This window comes from Bombus huntii, chromosome 3 (genome assembly GCF_024542735.1).
Source record: "Bombus huntii isolate Logan2020A chromosome 3, iyBomHunt1.1, whole genome shotgun sequence".
Taxonomy (NCBI): Eukaryota; Metazoa; Arthropoda; class Insecta; order Hymenoptera; family Apidae; genus Bombus; species Bombus huntii.
The window spans coordinates 12,918,767-12,937,744 of NC_066240.1; the positions used below are offsets into that span (position 1 = coordinate 12,918,767).

Below are 18,978 nucleotides of genomic sequence, written 5' to 3' on the forward strand. Positions count from 1 at the left end.
ACATCAGCCGCGGTATTAGTTCGCTGGTAGTTCGGTCGATTCTTCGACGAAATATGTAGGTTGTATTTCCCCTCTAGGGACGCGTGTCAGTGTGCACGACGGCACGTGCGTGAATGCGTGTGTGCATAGCCACAAAGAACACGCATGCGTGCAGACACAGTGGGATGGATGCCATTGGACGATGGCTGCATCGGATCTCCCAACGGCTTCTCCCTTCAGGACTTGGAGTCACGGTTTTACGCGTTTCCTCGACTAATCAAAGAAACGACCTTTTTCTAGGATTAATAGTTCGTCTCGAGTTCCTTTTGCCACGCTACATCGTCCTGCTTCTTCGTAAGCAGTATTTAACCATAAAACGATGCTACGCTCATTTCCATGACAGAGTGTGCATTGTAATATACTGTTAAGCGAAACGAAAGCAAAAGTTCCATAAAGTCGTTGGTATATATTTTGTTGAAACACAGACAATGTGACATTTCCAAAGCACACGAGGTTGAAATGTCAAATACCAAACGAATTTTAGTTTGATTCGTTCGAACGAACCCTTACCAACGCTTCCATAATATTGAACTAAACGCGTAAAAGCTGAAGTTAAGTTAACGACATAGACATAAGAGACATAGACCATGGATGCTTTGTGAAGAGCGTGGTCTTCGGTGATAGGGGAACCCCGTTATTTATCTCTATCTCTTTTTTAATTAGTTTTTTAATTAATCATTTTCTTAATATGGCATCCGCAGTTTATACTTCGTATATCTATGATTAACGTTTCTTTCTAATGTCGCAATAATCGAAAGATCAAAAGACCAAAAGAGAATACGATTAAAAAAATGGCTAAATACGAAACGACGGTGGAAAACAGGATACAGATACCAGTAGAGGGTTAGGAGCATTGTCCACCTGTCTACCTTCATTCCCCCAACCGGCCGTGAGGCACCTGCGTGACGTCACACAAGGAAACAGCTGGTCGCTCCCTTCTTACCTGCTTCTCGCCGATTCGCTTCTCCGCAACCTTCCTCTGTCTCTCTTTCTCCTCGTGTACACGTTCTCCTCCTCCCTGATCTTTGTTCCTTCTTCCGTTTATACCGTTTCTTGCTCGCGCGTTGTTTACTTTTACCTCCTCTCTCTTGCCACGCCATTTCGATCGAGCGTCCTCTTCCATCTCGGCCGCCATCTTGCTCTCGCTCAAGCACCGTAGGTAGCTCCCTTTCGCTCACTTTCTTACATACACCCGTTTCATCTCCAGGATCTTTCACTTGCTCATTCATCTGCTCGCTCACTCGCTCTTTGGTTTCAAGGACCTCTCACTTAGATTTCTCACTTCTTCGTCTGGTTCATCCTTCCATCTACGTAGTCTGTCCCGTTCTGACATATGGCAGAGGCGTCTCTATACTGTTTTGAGTCGCGACTCTTCTCACCGTGACTAGATCTACAAGCCCCTTTAACCTCGACGTCTGTGATACATAGAGGAGCACGTGAACAGTTTTTAAACTCATGTGTAAAAGAGTGCTATCCTTTGTACCGGTATCGTGATTCGAGTATAACATAGATTTATTAAACGTTTAAATGAAAACAGAACTTCTATTATTATTATTATTATTATTATTATTATTATTATTATTATTATTATTGTACTTAGAAACCGTTTTCTTTTCTACGCGGAGTTCTTTCGTTACATAAAAATTTACTGCGATATCTCAGCTGATATTTATGCACTGAGCATACTTTCTAAAGAAAGTGGTCGCTTTAACCTCTAACTAGGTAACAAAGCATATTTCTTTCGAAATCGAACGAAATGAAAATTTCATTCCTCCATAAGTTTATTTATAACAAAAAAATAATATACAGAAATACTAATAAATTCCAAAGTAAATAACAAAAAATAATGCTTATAATGTTATCACATTTCCTTACTTTCCAATTTTGTAATTTATTGATGCAATTTCTGTGTAATTCAATTATCATTATCTCGTACAGTCATAATATTTAGGAGATCAAGTCCTTTGTCGAATTTAGTAATCGTTTAGCCCTTACAAGATCACGAATCTTTCTCAAACGTATTTTTTGAAAGCAGTAGCGATGTCTACCTGGCTACTCGAAGGTCGATGTCTCGGGCCTGATACGCGTCTATTGTGTGTCTGGCTTGTCCCGCCACTTAATGCACACAGAAATATCCGTGTCCCGGTGGCGATGCGCGCGCGTTTCCATCGTAACGTTGCCGCCACGCTGCTGCGAGCGACATCGAGAGAGTGTGCGTTCGGGTACGTGTCGAGCAGGATTTCAGAACACGAAAGTGGTGTGCTCTCTCGATAGATTCCGCGTCGCCGCCTTGCTCTTCTATTTTGTCCTTCTTACGTGCGTTATAACTCCGAGTAATCCTCTGCGATCCATGGATTTCGCAAACACGCTGGGGAAAGTGCCGATCCATTCCATCACATATTTTGCTATTTCATTTCTCTTTTCCGAAACTTAAACGATGTTGTATTATCCTTTTTATATGATCGTTTAAAAATAAATAGTTCTAATGGTAATTACGATTGAGATTTAGAATCGACAGAAAGGAATTATTTAACCCCGATGAGGTCTCCAGACTTGTGTAATTTAATACTATTCTTTCCTTAACATATGAAGATCACAGTTAATCAATTTCAATAATGATAATCAATTTTGATGATATATCAAAACTAATAAAATACCAAAAATTTCCTTCTATATGTTATGAGGGTAAATACTATTATTTTTACAGCTCAACCCTATTGGACATTCCAAATATAATCCTTCACTTGGTTGTTGATAAAATTTTATAGACTTATTAGAAAAGTGAAATGAAAAATCACACATACATATCAACGACAACACACAACAAAAATAATGTATTCGCTACCCTCTGTGGTTAATAGCATTCTTTGTCGAAAACATAGGTTTGGGCTTTTATGAGAGCCTTCAAAATGTTCTATCTCGACCGGCCTTGAGACTACCAAAAAACCAATCGATAGTCCCGACGGAAGAAGCTCGTAAATTTACGTGGTTATCGGGTAGGTCGAAACGGGACGAATTTTAAGCCATGTCAAGAACTCGCCCAAGTTGTGCTTCTTTGAAGCGTTGCGATGCGGAAAGAACAGCAAAGACATCACTCGTGCGCTGTATTTCCAAGAAATGGCGTATTTAATATCGTTTTCTATCGGTGATCATTGATTCACGTCCAAGTTCGAACATCTGTCTCGCAAACGATTTAAACTACAATATATGTATAGCTACTATTCTTATCGTATGAAGTTACTATCGTCACAATTGATACGGCTGTAAAAAATCTTATTAATATTTCGCCATGTTTAGATCGGTGGAATAACTCAGTTGCTAGAGTGTGCTTCGTAGAAACGATAAGCAAATTCGTTATCCACACGTATCGTGTTAAAAAACAATTTTTAACTCCGTAACAATTCTTTTAATTCTAACATCTCTTCATGTTCTTCGAAAATCACTTCTTCGATATGATAAAATACATATATATATATATCAGTCTTTCAGAAGCTAAGCTGACTAACTTCACGTTTATTAATTTCTTAACACTTATTTACTTCTTGATAAATAAGTAATATTAGTGTGTTGTAGGCTACAGACTTTTATCACAAAATAGTAAAATTTTACATTAAGCAAATAAGCGAACAACTTCTAATTTGTAAAATTTACTTGTAAAAGTTCATTTGTTTCATTATTAAAGTACTACCAATCATGGAAAAGAATCTACCGATATATATAATTTGTTATTTACAACACGTAAAACTTCGTTAATAATATTGCATTGTACAAGAGAACCCTATAAATTATTTCTAAATAGAAAACAATTGGTCAGAAGTCAGAGTATAAAAACTAGGGAGCAGCTCGTTTAACTCGAAAATGTGGCACATGTTATTCGTGTCGTGCATCTTCGTTCAACTTTTATGTCACCGTCCTGGTCGATGTTCCTCTTCTCCTGCAGGGTTCTCGCGTTAGATAAACAAAGAGAAGTCGTGCTGACGGTAGTAGAGAGAGACAGAGGCAATAGAGGAGGGGGCAAAGAATCGTAGCTTCATTTTCGTTCCGCTCGTGCGGCACTCTTTCCTCCTTCCCGTACCTTTCGACCCGCAGCGCCTCCTTTTCCATTCGTTCGTCCATCTCTGTTTTCTGTGTGCATGCCCGAGGTTTCTCCCCTCGAACGAATAGTGCGACTGCACACAGGGTGTCTCGAAAATGTATCCCGCCCTTCGAATCTTCCTGTCGTCGAACCAAAAGAACGACGTTCCAATGTTTCTGGTTCGTTGATGGAAAAATTTCGTGCAAGGGTTCATCGAATTTCTTTCTGTTTTAACAGATTTTCCTTGTGTCACGTTCGTAGGGGATTCCTCGAACACAAAGAATTTTCGCTACGGCAGGTTATAATTGAATATTTCGAGGAAATGAATTTCTTAAGCTACATGTACTATAAATCGTACCTCCACGTGCATGTTAAGTCTAAGAATCCTATTTAATCGTTTAGTAGTTTCACTAATACTTAGTAATTGTCACGCAATTAATACTTCAATTTAGAAGTTCGTATATTTTCAAAGAGAAAGAAAAGAAGATGTAATTTTAACTCAGTCGCTATATTCATAAAACATTCTCATTGACTGGTAACCTAATTTCGTACGCGTACGAAGAAGGAACGAATTTTACGAGCGGCCTGTCAGAAATAAACGTGGAAAGGGTATTCAAAAGGGTTCGAAAGCAATTGCAACGCTATCTTTGGAGCTCCCTACTTCCCGAACGCCTCTTGTGCATCCGAGTAGAAGAGAGCCGCGTGTATGCGTGTAAACGTCACGTGTACACGCATACACGCTTGTATCCTTTTGCATCGCGTCGTCGTCGTCGACGTCGTCATCGAGGGACGTGGACCGCCTCGTTTCTGAGTCGGAGCCACATTAAAACTACAGTTAATTCTCCCGATAGGCGCGTGGCGCTGCTGAACACCGTCTCTATGTAGCGTAAACGCGACATACATGACGAGTCTGCTTTGATAAAAGCATCGCTCCCTAAGTGATTTTCAATGCGCGATACAGTGACTCTCAATCTTGTTATTTTTTTCTTCGAAAAGATATTACGACTTTTTCTTAAAATAAATGTAGAAATACGTGTCTCTGTTCGATCATTGCCAACGATAAGAAGTTTCTTAAGAATCGTAATTATAACCTTTCGAAGAATCTTATTTACATTATGATAAATTTATCGGCACTCGATAAAAAGTATTTTCCAGAAAAAACGTCTTGGTTTACCTCGGTCTTTCCCGTAAACATTCCTCGAATAACCTATCATATTAATCTCTCTATGTAATCCGTTAATCGGATTGTTCTGCCTAGAAACCTCTATAATCGTAAAATTAAGAATCCATACATCTGAAACATAATATAATGAAAATCTGAACATAATATACATACTTTACTTTTAATAGAGATACAATGACATGTAAAGAATTAAAGGATTTCTAAATAATGAAATTGCTGTAAGCTCGACTTCTGCAGTTAATAGGTTAATTGAAAAGTACAAAGAATATTGAAGATAGTTAGAACGTTGATTGCAGCTTGTCATTCGCTCGATAAGCGGTATTGGCCAAACAATTCCTGGGAAATAGTTAAACAATACCGTTTAACTGCGTGTTTGGGTTGCAACACACGGTGGATCGCGATAAGAAGCACATCCTTCGTATACTCGAAGCGACGAAACAGAATGGATCTCCGGTCCTCGGAACGGATCACGAGACACGCTCGATTCACATCTGTGTTCGTACGAATCCCACTTTGAGGCCGAAGTGTAATCGCGATCGCTTCAATTCCCCACTACATATTTGTTTTAACTAAATAACGTCTGGAGAATCGCCTCGGCCAACTCCGTCGCGCCACACGCGCGTGCACGCTGACTTATGGAATAATTCGTTCGAATAAAAAAGCTCCATCGGTCAAGTACCGAACGGAGAAGTTAAGAAGGATATTCGGAAACTATTTATCCTGTATTAAAAATCGATCGAACATCGTAAATAGAAATATCGTATCCTTAACGCTAAATCTAACCTAGTGTGTGTTTGAATACACTATATATAAACAATTGTAACTATAGCGGTATATAATCATATTTATTCTTATACATATATTTTTAGTAATCATCCAATTGAAATACATCATTTTGGTAGATTCGATAGTCTAAAATCGACCCTAGAACGACAAGCTGTTAGAAGATTCGACGTCAATCCATCGTCAATCTATTGACGTCAACAATTAAATACAATTGTTTCCTGATACAAGACCAGAACACTGGCCTTCCTCAAAAGTATTTTCTTGAAAAGAACAAACGTTTAAAACTTCCTGACTATTTCTTGGCTCTTTCTTGAAACCCCTAGGAGGCCGATATTTATAAATAAAAAATAAGATAATCGGTAGATGGTAGGTCACCATAATTAGAATACAGATTATTCTATGCACGATGTCCTTATTAGATACAGACGTAAGAAAGGGAGTCGCGGTCGAGATTGATGATGCGACTAAACACTGTTACAACGGCTAAAGTCAACTAAAGCGAAGTTCGAGCAGGAGTGGGGAGGTTAGTTTGCTGGTTCGCGTGCCACAGAGGCATACGTAAAGCACGGTTGTGACGCAGTCAGGTGGGCCTCACCCGTGTGTCGCAAAACACAGCCGGGACACGATACACTCTTGTAATCTACATCTGTCAAGCTGCCAGGTTAATTGAATGAAACTGTTAAGCGGCTCTAAACCTATGAATGTTCCTCGGAATAATCGTGACCACGAACAACAATTCTTATAAGAAAATTATAAGTAACTATAAACCATAGACAATTTATACGTAAGTAGATAGGAATCTCTAAGTGAAAAATCGATCCACACATTTCTTTGTTCGTTTCGAAAAATCTATCTAAACTTTGCCTTTTTTATTCTTTTATCTTTTTCTATTTTTACAAGTTACGCCATTTATAAGGAAAATTAATTAGGCAAATGAAATGGCCGTTAAATGGCAGGATATCGATAGACATGATTATTCCAGAATTAAGCAAAGTCGACCGAACAGTTTTTAACTACTGCACGACTGATAAGCGTAATTGAAATTGAAACTCGAACGGAAATCTGTTTGCCGAGAGTTTCTGCCAGTGTAGACCGACGCCGGTGACTCGAAATCGCGCGTATAAAGCCTCCCGGCCCTTTTTGATCTTACGCAATCGAGACACAAAGACAACCCCTTTTAAGCGGAGCAAGCCGGATTTTTCTCTGGTCGGGGTGTGCCAATCTCAATGCCGTCCTATAATAGAAGGGTGCAGAATTACTTACGTTCGATAATGGTTCTTTCTATGGCCGTCTACCACCGTCGTGCGCGATCGATATTGTTTTATTTCGTGAAACTTCTTATTTTCCCTACTTTCCATCTATGTCGTTTATTACGTAAAATTTTTTTCCTCATTTTTTTTTCTATTGCTTTTCGATTCAAATTAACCCAACGAAACGAATCGCGAAGGATCAATCCTTGAACAATTAATTAACGCATGGACGTAACGATCGAATGTGAAAGGGAGGGGCGAAAAGTGATTTGCCGGAAAGATCGAGCGTCCTAGCACAAACAAACCGTAGAGCCATTGCCGGGATCCTTCACAAATTTACTGGCCCTTTTGTAGCCACAGATGTCGGAGGGGAGAACTGTACATCAATCTGTCCACGACCGATATAACCGAGTTTATTCACGTGCTACGACCACTCTGACGACTGTGATCCTATACTAGAGAATAACACAATCCCTATGCACATAACCTAGAAAAGCTAGGAAAAGATAAAGAAACAAGCAAGGCAAAGTTTAGAGAAATTGTTCAAAGTACAAGAAATCCAACAAGCAGGATTTGGACTTTTCGAAAGAAAAAATGTATGAGCGATCGGTCGTTAGATTAGGTTGGGTAAATACCGATTAGATTAATTCGGGACTACTTCCAAGGTCTGTGTATACACGATGGCAAACAAGACAAAGTTTAGGGAAATTTTTCGGCAAGAGGCAGAGAATTATTTATTTTGAAATAAGTAAAAAATAAGTTTACAAGACGTTATTTATCCTCGTGTCTATGAATAACACGAGGATAAGAAAGATAAAAGTAATATAAAATGTATAAAAATAGCTAGATAAAAATAAGTACGTGATAAAAATTTGTCGATAAAGCAAAGAAGAAAGAGGTAACCTTTCGCCGAAACAAATAAATAATAGAGCAAGTTAGGTTAATTCGGTTCGCCTTTTGGGGTGTACGAGTGACGCAACCCCTTTTAGTCGACCCTCAAAATTCACCAGTCTCGCTAGAACAAAGCGATCATGCTCGATTTAATACGGACACTAGAGTTCGCCTCGTTCCACGTTCAAAATTGTCCAAACAACCACGCAGATTCGTTAAAAACGGAACCAGATAGACGTAATCCCACGTAATATCGTATCTAGAAGCGATTTTAAATGTGTGCGACGTTACGCGTATGTATACGATCGAACAAGATATTTCCTGGTCTCTACAAATTTCCCGTTGCTTTCCCAAACACCGAAAATAGTCGGCCACTTATTTCTGGAAGGATTACCGCGACCAAGGACTGGCGCAAGTAACTGGAAACCAAAGAGACCTCCGTTACTGAGGGACCAGTTTGTCAATGAGCCCAATTTAGACCACAAATCAAAACGTCTATAGCATACCCAAACTATACAGATATATCTGTATTTTGGGATCCCAACTTTAAGGTTAGTTGCTTCCAGCTGGGCGGGTCTTTCTTTCTTTGTAATTTCGAAATTCTGAGTGACAAAGACGGGAAAATGAATGTTAGAATTTCTTGCGAACTTTCACAGTTAGTTAGATGGCAATTCGTCACAACGTACTGTTCGATTTTTGTATTGTATCGAACTCACTTTACTTTGTTACGATGTTAATGCTGCCTCTATCGCGCAGAATATAAACTAATGTGTTCTAAAATTAAGTAACTAGACTAGGACTAACGATATAGACATTTTCCCTATACCTGCACTCTCTTTCATAATAATTTATCAATTAATCAGCAAATTGACAAACTACTTCTCCCAACTTCTCTTTTACAACATAATACCTTTTTACCAGATGAAATAGCAATTTCTACAAAATTACTTATTTACTATTATACATTTTTACCGACGGATTACCAACATGGCCGACCCCTCATTTTCAGTTCGTTAATTAAATCCTACGTACAGCGGCCCCAAATCCTTACCGGCCCACTGGGAATTTGCTTCGATCGTGCCTGAAATTACTATTACTCAAGAGTATTTATTAATATTAATAACTTCTAACTTGTGACTTATAAAATTCTACTAATATTACCACAACTATACAACAAGCAATTTTTAAATTCTCAACTCTAGTAATGCTTCCCAACCATTTCATTGTTATATCGGTAAAGGGTCTGAAGACAAAATATTTTCTGGAGACTATAGACACAGATACTGGATAAATAGAATACAACTACCAGGTCAAAATATTCTTGAACGTGCTCAAAGCGAGAACAGCCAGCCAGGTGTTGCGAGGGTGAACAGTGACGTTTCCTTCAGTTGATTTATGGTCCTGTTTAATCCTCGTCTCTTTCTAGACGAAGAAGCCCCTCGAACCTCGTTCAAAGGAACAACGATCCCCGGTGGATCGCATCTAACATGGCTAGTTTGTCAACTATGATATAATCCACGATTAGTAGGCAGTTTCTGGCTCGTTCTTCGTATATCAATTAATATATAGAGTCTTTAACGGAGCTGAACAGCAAAGAGAATATCATCATAGCGAAAGAAAAACCGCACATCTGGGACGTTCACGCTCTAAACTTTCACGTTCCCCGCATTTTCGAGCTTTCTATGCTTGCTCTATGATTTCAGGGCATCGCCCCTTTTGCAAATTCTTTGCCACGTTCACCGTGGTCTTCGAGGTTTTAAGAATCGAGGATTTCGAAATTTGGAGATTTCAACGCTGAAAGGTTCGAAATTTTGGATATTTGAAAATTCGAAAGAGAGACTTTTTGAACATTTGAAAATTTGAAAGCCAGGAGCTTATTATCCAAAAACTTGAAATATCGAATATTTGGAAATTCAGGGGTTTGGGATATGGAAAGCTTGAAAAGCCTTGGAAATTCGAGTTAAAAGCTTGGAAAATTCGGAACATCGAAAGTTCGAAGCTTCGAGAATTTGGAACGTAAAAGTTGGACATTTTAAAAATTCGGTCGTTCGGAACTTTGAAAGTTTGACGCTTTGGAAATTCGAAATTTCATCGACGCGAAAATTTCAAGATTCCAGAATATGAAGAATACATTTAGAAATTAGAAAAACAGGTGACGTAAAACCAGGTCGAAATTACGTGACAGAGATACTCCGGGTGCCGTGACCGGCGGAAATAAGAGCAGGGAAATCCCCGAGGGAGGCGAGGGCGGCCGCGCGACCCACTTACGTTGTTGATAGACAATAAAACACGGCACTAACGTGACAGCTTGCTCCCTGGAAGGTTAATCGGTAATTAAAACTCTATTACTATTCGCGTTTCCGCGGAATATCGATAAACCGCTTTCCATCTTTTCTTAGATCCTTCGCTTCCACTCTTTCCATTTTACTGTTCCAATTCTCAACGCGAGAATTGATTGTAATTTTAATAAATAAATAAAAAAAAAAATTTTTACTTTTCCACTAACCTTTTGGCACAGGTGCAACAACCTTCGCATATCTGTTGAAAATTCCCTATTCTCGATCGTGTTACGTAAACTATCTTCAATGAACGTTTTATTAAAGATATTTTAGACAACTAATCATCGATAAACCACGTTTCGTACCAAGTGTATGCATCATTTGTTTATTTATTTAACCCTATTTAACCTAACCTACTTTTACCATCACCACAGATGTGTAATCTTCGACATAAATTATTTGGTAATTGAATTTATTAATTCTCTATGTTAGAAAAATTCATTTAATAGAACTACCTATTAATATAATTACTTAATGATGTACATTGGTTTTTTGATAATCGAAGCCAGTCAAATACCGGAGTTTCCAAAATTCGTCCGCTAACCGAATACGGAACGGAAGCGTTCGAGGAGTGTCATCGCGTTTCCAACGAGCTTGGTTAAGTTTGAGAAATCAGGTCGCACGAGAAATTAGACAAGGCGATCGTGGACGAGCTCGGTTGTCCGTGCATACACGCGTGTCTCTTTCAATGCCAGGCCACGTCACAATTCATTTCCCAACCGGTGTGTTGCCCGACATTCTTATCCTACCTGGCTATCCCCTCTTTGTTCTCGCTCTACGTCCGCGGCTTGTGTACAGTTAGACCTTGCTGTGTTGCTTCTTTAACCGTGCCTGTTCGTTTCCGATTGCTTCATATTTTTCAACCAATTATATTTACCACGTTTTACATCTTACGTTTTATATTTTCAATGCCTTATACTTTCAATTGACAGATTTTATTATCGGTAGATCGTGGATTTTTAATAAGAAATAAGAAATTTTTTTTTTTTATTTATTTATTTGCATTTTACAATTTGTCCAGTAGGACATTTGGTAAAATATTATAGCTTAGTGATATAGTATTATAACATGTGGATGGCTACCCCCAGTGGGATACCATCTTCGAATTTGATTGATAAATAAGAAATTTGAAAACGCAAAACGTATAAAATATCCAGAGTATAGTAGTCCCTGTAAGATTTAATAGGCAAAACGATTTTCTATCTACGTTTCATCTCTCTAATTATATTGAAAAAAAAGGGGGAATTTGTATAAAAATACGCAGTCGGATTATCAATATTAGCGTATATTCGACACGTTCCGACACGTTCTACGAACTGAGAGTCAGTCGATGGAATTGGCCTGCTCGGTTTATTCCGGTGGTCGTTTAAATGTTTAAAACGATCCTGATCAACATAGTCGCCAGAATTAATTTAGTCGTGTGTGACGTAATTTACGGATATTCGAACGCTAATCGGTTGGGAGTAGCAAGTTTGAACGCGCAAGGTCTCGTGACACGGCGTTTCTCGTGACACAGCGTTTTATAAGCAAGAGGCGTTCAACGAAACGGCGCGCGTGCTCGATCTAAAACATATCACGTCGAACGTTCGTGTTATTACTAAAAACCAACTCATTGGAAATTGATAATCGATATATGGAAAATTGACGATCAAAAATATCCAAAATGCATAATCGCAATTTAAAATTAACATAGCGAAGATCGTGTGTATATATATATATATATTTTTTATTTATTTATTTACATTTTACAATTTGTCCAGTAGGACATTTGGTATAATATTATAGCTTAGTGGTATAATAATATAACACGTGGATGGCTACCATCCACATACCAGTGGGATACCATCTTCGAATTTGATTGATGTGTGTATCTATGTGGAAAAATTGAGATTTCAGACAAATGAGCAATAGATATATCGAAGAATGAACAATCGATAGTTCATGACCGATAAATCGAAAATTCTTGTGTCAGAAGCTCGAAGTCAACGATAAAAATCGCTACATAAACGAATCGCTATATTATCGAAAAATAAACAATCGATAACCAAAGATTGATATATCGGACATTGAAGATCGATAATATGTCAGAAATTCAAAATGGAGGAGAAGATCAAGATCCTACAGTCAATAACTCACGTATAGATAAAAAATTGATATACTGAAAATCTAGAATCGAAGTATAAGCTGTCGGTGACACTTACGAGAGAAAGGATCGCGACATGCGCATCCCCTATCGAATCATTCATCGGTTGCTGTATTTGGCGCGTGTTGCAGTTAATGTACTTTAACCCAGACGCGAGACAGGAGTCCTACATAATAACATTGCGTCGAATTTACGTAAGGCTAAACCGGGCGCCGAGAGTGTCTTAGAACGGCCGATCGACGTGTACATTCCACGACAGAGAACGTAAAAGTTAACGTTGCCCCATCGAAACCTACGGACTTTCACTCTCGACAAAAATGTCCCTGCCGCTCCGTGTGTTTCTCCGAAACGGCTGGAACGTAACGTAATACGGTCCCGTCGATCTCCTGTCATCTTCCTTCTTCTACAGTCCTCGCTTTCGTTATGCAGTCGAGATACGTAAACAACTCATCGCACATCCTTTTGAATTTTTATGTGTGAATTAGATTTGGAAATTCGAGCCGTCATTTTTTTGCCGATGATGTTACATAGTTCGCGAACGTCATTCGTTTATCACGTGTACAAGCGACCAGTTTTCTATATTGTTACATAGTTATTAGGCTGAGAATATTTATGAACATTCATATTTCTATGAATATCATTAAACTATTGAATGTTTTAACGAATGGAGTACGCTTTAGATATTTCTATATGTGTGTGTTCTACGCTTTGTTGTACCTTTGAATTTTTTTTTTTATTTATTTGTTGAAATTACAATCAATTCTCGCGTTGAGAAACCTTTGAATTTCTCATAAATACCTAAAATCCCTAGACTAATGGCTACCGTTCGATATAAAGAGAAATAGTTTGAATCGTACCTAAATATAATTAAGCATAAAAACATTCTATTTGGAATTAATTTCAAAGATCTGGATGATATTAACAATTATGATCTTAGATTATAATTTAATTACTTAACACATCTGTTCTACTACGCGAATAGCTAGCTACCATTTCTAATTAAAAAATTCAAGGATAAGTGCATAATATATATCTGTTTTATACGGTCACAGTAACGTCTCAGATTAACGATTCTCCTCGTGTAAGGGTGAGTCATTCGAATATGACGAATGTTTGCAATCTCAATACCAAATATATAAATAATTGATATGCGTAGTGTGAAAAAGTAAGATGTAAGCGTAAAATATGGAGAGAGGGCGCGAATGTATAGATGCAAGGTTGTCGCGAAAGATACGGCACTGGTCCGAAGAAAGTCGTTTCCCCGAGAGTCATGTGAAGCCGTTTGCCAGTGGTGCTCGTCGGCTGCTTCGTGTATCACGGCTCTCTGACCCAGAAACCCAGTTTCTTACCGAATTAAAAGCGACATCGCCGAGCGTACCATGGCTTCGGTTAGATACCAACGGCCAAATAGATAGCTGCCGTGTTACCAACGGCCAGCTGGAAAATAAACTTCTTCGTGACCGATCCCCCCGTTCCTCTGTACGAGCAGTCTCCATTCTCATCACCATTTTTCTACCTTGTCCATTTTTTTGTCCTTTATTTCCGACATTTAACTCTTATACATTTTATATTGCTTGAATTTCAGTAAGTTATTAATTAATTAAACGATAAACGTGTGTATTTTTGATAAAACTGGACGAAACATCATTTTCCTAAACTTGAAAAATATTTCAAGCTTAAACAAAATATGAAAACGTTCTTACTGGTATATATGATTTTTGTTCTTTAATTCTTCAAATATTACAAACTCTCTTTGTTTGTCAAAATGAGAACAAGATTGAAGTATATTTTATAGAAATTTTAGGGGAATTTGTATGACCATTATTTTCGATAATTAAGTTTTGGTCGAAGAGAATGACAAGAGAAGAGAAAATTAGCAAACAACCGGTAAGAAGATAATTATGCACTATGCACATAATGCTGGCGCGGCTTTCTCACGCAGCGTTTCTAACGACGCGACGCGACGCGCCAACAAGATTGAAAGTTTACTTTTTACGCGTTCCCCGTGACTTGTTATCCGATATCCCAGCGCACGTTCGGGATATAGACGATCGAACGAAGAAAGAGAAGCCGAAAGAGCATGAGAGCAGAAACAACGCGGCAGAAGATATAGAAGAAACGAGGTTAAATAGTAGGCGCGCGCAAGATGAGCGGAAATACGCGGCCCCGATCTACTAATTGTAAGCGAGATCATTTCCGAGCTTACATTCGCGCGCGACACCGCTCGACTAATCTACGCTTTAATCCTCCATCTATCGCTTTCGATATGTATCATTTAAAACTTTCTAACCCATAAATAAATGTAACGTAATTCTAACACGAATAAAGTATTAAATTTTAACATTTAAATATTAAAAAAGTTTAACCTCTAAATAAACTAAACTTTAGTTTACGTCTTACGTCATTCTATATATCCACGCTTCAATGTTTGTCTATTTAAACTTTCCAACCTATAAATAAGAATTATATAAAAACATATTTCTAATCTAAATCAAATACTAATTTTTAGTGCGTAGAATATGCGATTTATGTTTTAAGATATTACTTACAATTTATGAAAATTTGGAAAGCAACGAATTGTATAAACATCTACAGTCTAATAAACAAACGGTCCATAACGATAGCGTGAAATGTTAGAGAAATATGTTTCCTAACACTTGGATCGATTAGGACAGAGGCAGGGTCTGAAAGGTTAGAAGAGGAAAACACAGTAGTGGCGACGACCTTGACTCCTTTCGGTTGTTGTTCTTAAGAGGAGCGTGAGCGGCGATGGTGTCGGTGGGGTTGCGGAGGATACGTGGAGGGTGACGGTGACACGGCGTATCGGTGTCTCCATTGAAATGTCTTTCAGACCGGATTTAAATAATCTTCGCTCCGGAAAATCCTCTTTATGCGCGATTCTTCCTCTGTGTAATAGCGAGCGGATCTTTTTAACACCGATAACTGATATATCTACGCCGCCATTGTCTCGAAATCGCGCCGACATTTTCGATTAATCGATTTTCACCAGATTCCCTATTCGCGTGCTCATAGATAAAAGTGGCGGAATTTTTTGAGTGTTTAAATTTCTTTTTTAAATTTAGGGTTCATATCAATAACTTTTTGTTCAATTTGTTGAAATATTTATATATTACAGTAGTATTGCAAGAGGTTTCTTCTCGCCTAGATAGCAGTTAGTTTGTAGCCAACGCGATTCTACGGCCGGCTATCTTAAGTTAATTGTCAGTGACGCACGGACATGACGAAACGTCGGTCCATCTAATTATGACGGGACTATAGCTTGGTGAAAGGCGCGCAGTTACAACTAAAAGTCTACGGTGTGCAATGTTGTGTCGCTAAATAAGTCCTGATCAGAAGGACTTCTCGCGTTGCGACGTCAACGTTTTTGCGACGCGTTATTCTATGGATTTTTCATTGTTTCAAAAATTAATAATAACCCTTATTGGTATAAACACTAACAACTCTTTAGAAAAGAGTTTTTCTTTCGCAAAAATAAATTAGATAAAAGATTATTGTGATGTCGAACGATATTTTATAGAAATTTCGAATCTTTGAACTTAGTTCTTTACGTGTTATGCCTATGTACTTTGCGCAATGAAGAGAGGATAATAATAACCTTCTCTTTATCTCTCAATGTCTGAAGATACCTTCGGATGTAATTACACAAGGCGTAACATGTAGTATAGATAAGATACGTGTAATTAACGAAGACGATATAGTTTGGAAGGTAACCGTGACACCATTTCACGGACCTTGTCCGTGAATCGCAGTTAGACCGGGCCCCTGACCCCATCCTACGCACCTGCTAGTGGCCCGTGAGCGACGGAGGCTGCGATCATCTCCGAAGTTTTACGACGACACACGAGGGCGCAATCGATACCGCGGAAGGGAGAGGGGGGCTGTCTCCCCGTGCAGTTACGGTATCTGTCGTACTCCGGCTCGAAAATTAAAGATCCGCCTGTGTTACGTGCGCAAAAAGATGTTGCCCGTAACAGGAAAACGAGTTTCTTCATGAATATTGCATCTAATTTTAGAACCTTTTTTTTTCAGATTTCTATACTTTCTATTCGAAGCTGTTTGAAAAGAGCGCGCCACTTTTAATACTTCACAGATAACGAGGAGAATAGAAGACATAGGAATTTCTATAATAGATATACTAATGGTTCAAGCATCAAGGAATACTTTTTCAAAGTGTTAATAAGAATTTGGATTAGTTATTCTTTTATTTTGCCGAATATCCTCTATTCCTTTTATTTTTGTTTTGAAATTCAACATTATGGACGGATATGCTATAATCCTTACATTTTATTCTGAAAGCATTGAATTTCAAACGTAAAGAACGAAGCCAATAAATTCGCAATAGGTGTTTTATCCTTTAATTGAACGAATGACCCGGCAGAGGAAACCCGGGAGATTTGAATTCAATTATCGTAAACCTCTGTTTAATTTTAATATTCCTAGAGTTTCCCATTTTCTGTAAATGCTTGTTAATCGAATTATTACTATCGCAGGTAAAATAATGAAAAACAATTTGCGGGCTACGTTGCAGAGCTGTGGTTACACTCTTTTCTTTAATTTCCCAACAAGGTAGTTTTCTTTTGGTTAAAAAGACCCTGGTACTGCCGCGATGATCAAAAGGGGAGAGACGGCGAGGACAAAAAGGAGAACGAAGGCGTCATAGGGGAGAGTCAAAGAATTTTACTGGCGGCGCGCTCGCGCGCGCGCTTGCCCGCTCGCACATGCACAGCAACGGCGTTGGTTTGTTTTCCAGCTCGCATTGTGCGCGTCGTTCGTTACGTCTGGCAATTATCTGGCCGCAAGCTCGCGCTGCTTTTAACATTTTTAATCCGCGAAACTTGAGGCTGAACCGCGCAAAGTAACTTTGCCACCATTTCATCTTTCTTTTTTTGTTTTACGCTCGAGGAAATATTCTACAAAAAAAAAAAAAAAAAAAAAAAAAAAAATACAAAACCGAAATGATCCACCGATACGAAGCACTCAATTGATCCATATCAAATATGGCTGTTCGAAAGTTGGATTCTAACGAAGCAGTATATACCCAGTTTCGATATTATTCGATATTATATTTGAATACATAATCTAACATCCTGTTTGAAAAATTGATATTTCACGTGCGTCAAACTAATATTGACTATCGGCGAAGCAAACTGAATAATCGATTTACTTTTATTTATATTTGTATTTGTATAATAAGTTTTATTTAAGGTTTGGTTAGGTTAGTAGGTTTGGTATTGTCGAGAGTTGTAGAATAATGGTCGAAACGATTCGAGATGTTGCATGACACCATTGGAAGCAATTCGAGGCATTCGCAGAGGCCATCGGCAACCACTGTCGAAAGGACGGAATTTCGAGGCGCCTCCTGCCGGTGAATCCGATCGATCAGCCGGCCCTGTTTGGCCTCCGACAACGCTGAAATCTCCTCGACACTGTTCCCTGATGGATTCGACTGATCACGGCTCGCGATAAACGACCTCCCTGGCTTGTCGTCTTTTTACCCTCGGACGACTCCAAAAGTAAAAATTATGCTCAACGAATACGTGAAAAGCCAACATTTCTTGTTACAATTATAACCTAATTATACATATACTTAATATTATATCATAGCTAGAGCCATGGACCAAATTGAAATACTAGAATTACTAATGAATAGAGATATAAAACTTGTACATTCTAGTTTGATACTTTAAAAACTTATCTTTTTTGTTACTATCAAAAAAAGATCAATTTATTTACATTTACATTACATAATAATTTCAAGAAAGAAATCAAAATGAATGGCACGTGAAATGGAACTTCTATATAGGTATCTTACTAAAAATTACTCAAATCATTCAAAAAATTATGTATCGTTGTGTATCCATAAGGTCCCTATAAAAAAATGGGTTGATCCCTTTGACTACTCCGATAGTTGAAATATTAAGTTTCTGAAATTTTACTTTTTCAACTTTGAAGTTTGTCAAAATCTGTCTTAAATCATTTAGATAGAAGGATACTTAGTACATTAAGCCGACTTGCATGGAGGAAAGATGTCGCGGGAAACTCAAGAAGATGGCGAAGAAACAGTTCCGATCGAGATGCGTGCCTCTTTCTTTCAACTATGAAACGTGTAATAACGAGGCATTAAAAACGGGCCCGTTTCAAGTGAAACTTTCCAGAGACACGGATGGAGAAGGATGAGCGAGTATACAGCAAGAAAACGGACCGCGGGACCAAGCGGAGGAAAGAGTAAAAGCAGGTTAGAACGGTAATAT

The 18,978-nt window shown here is 38.4% G+C and overlaps 1 protein-coding gene and 1 long non-coding RNA gene across 4 annotated transcripts in view; one reads left to right on the forward strand and one right to left on the reverse strand.

The window, feature by feature from the left end:
• The window catches only part of LOC126863503 (uncharacterized), a 99,068-nt gene that overhangs the window by 58,045 nt on the left and 22,045 nt on the right, over positions 1-18,978 (reverse strand). The window contains exon 1 of one of the 3 annotated variants that reach the window (XM_050613754.1): positions 983-1,283. The exons of the other annotated variants lie outside the window; for them this stretch is intronic. Coding sequence (XP_050469711.1) covers positions 983-1,268 — 286 coding nt within the window. The 5' untranslated portion in view covers positions 1,269-1,283. Of the gene's footprint in view, positions 1-982; positions 1,284-18,978 lie in introns of those variants that run through there. 3 annotated transcript variants of the gene reach the window in all.
• On the forward strand, positions 12,292-17,677 carry LOC126863560 (uncharacterized). Its single transcript, XR_007688930.1, has 2 exons — positions 12,292-16,626; positions 16,757-17,677. It is a non-coding gene; the product is annotated as an uncharacterized LOC126863560 (long non-coding RNA).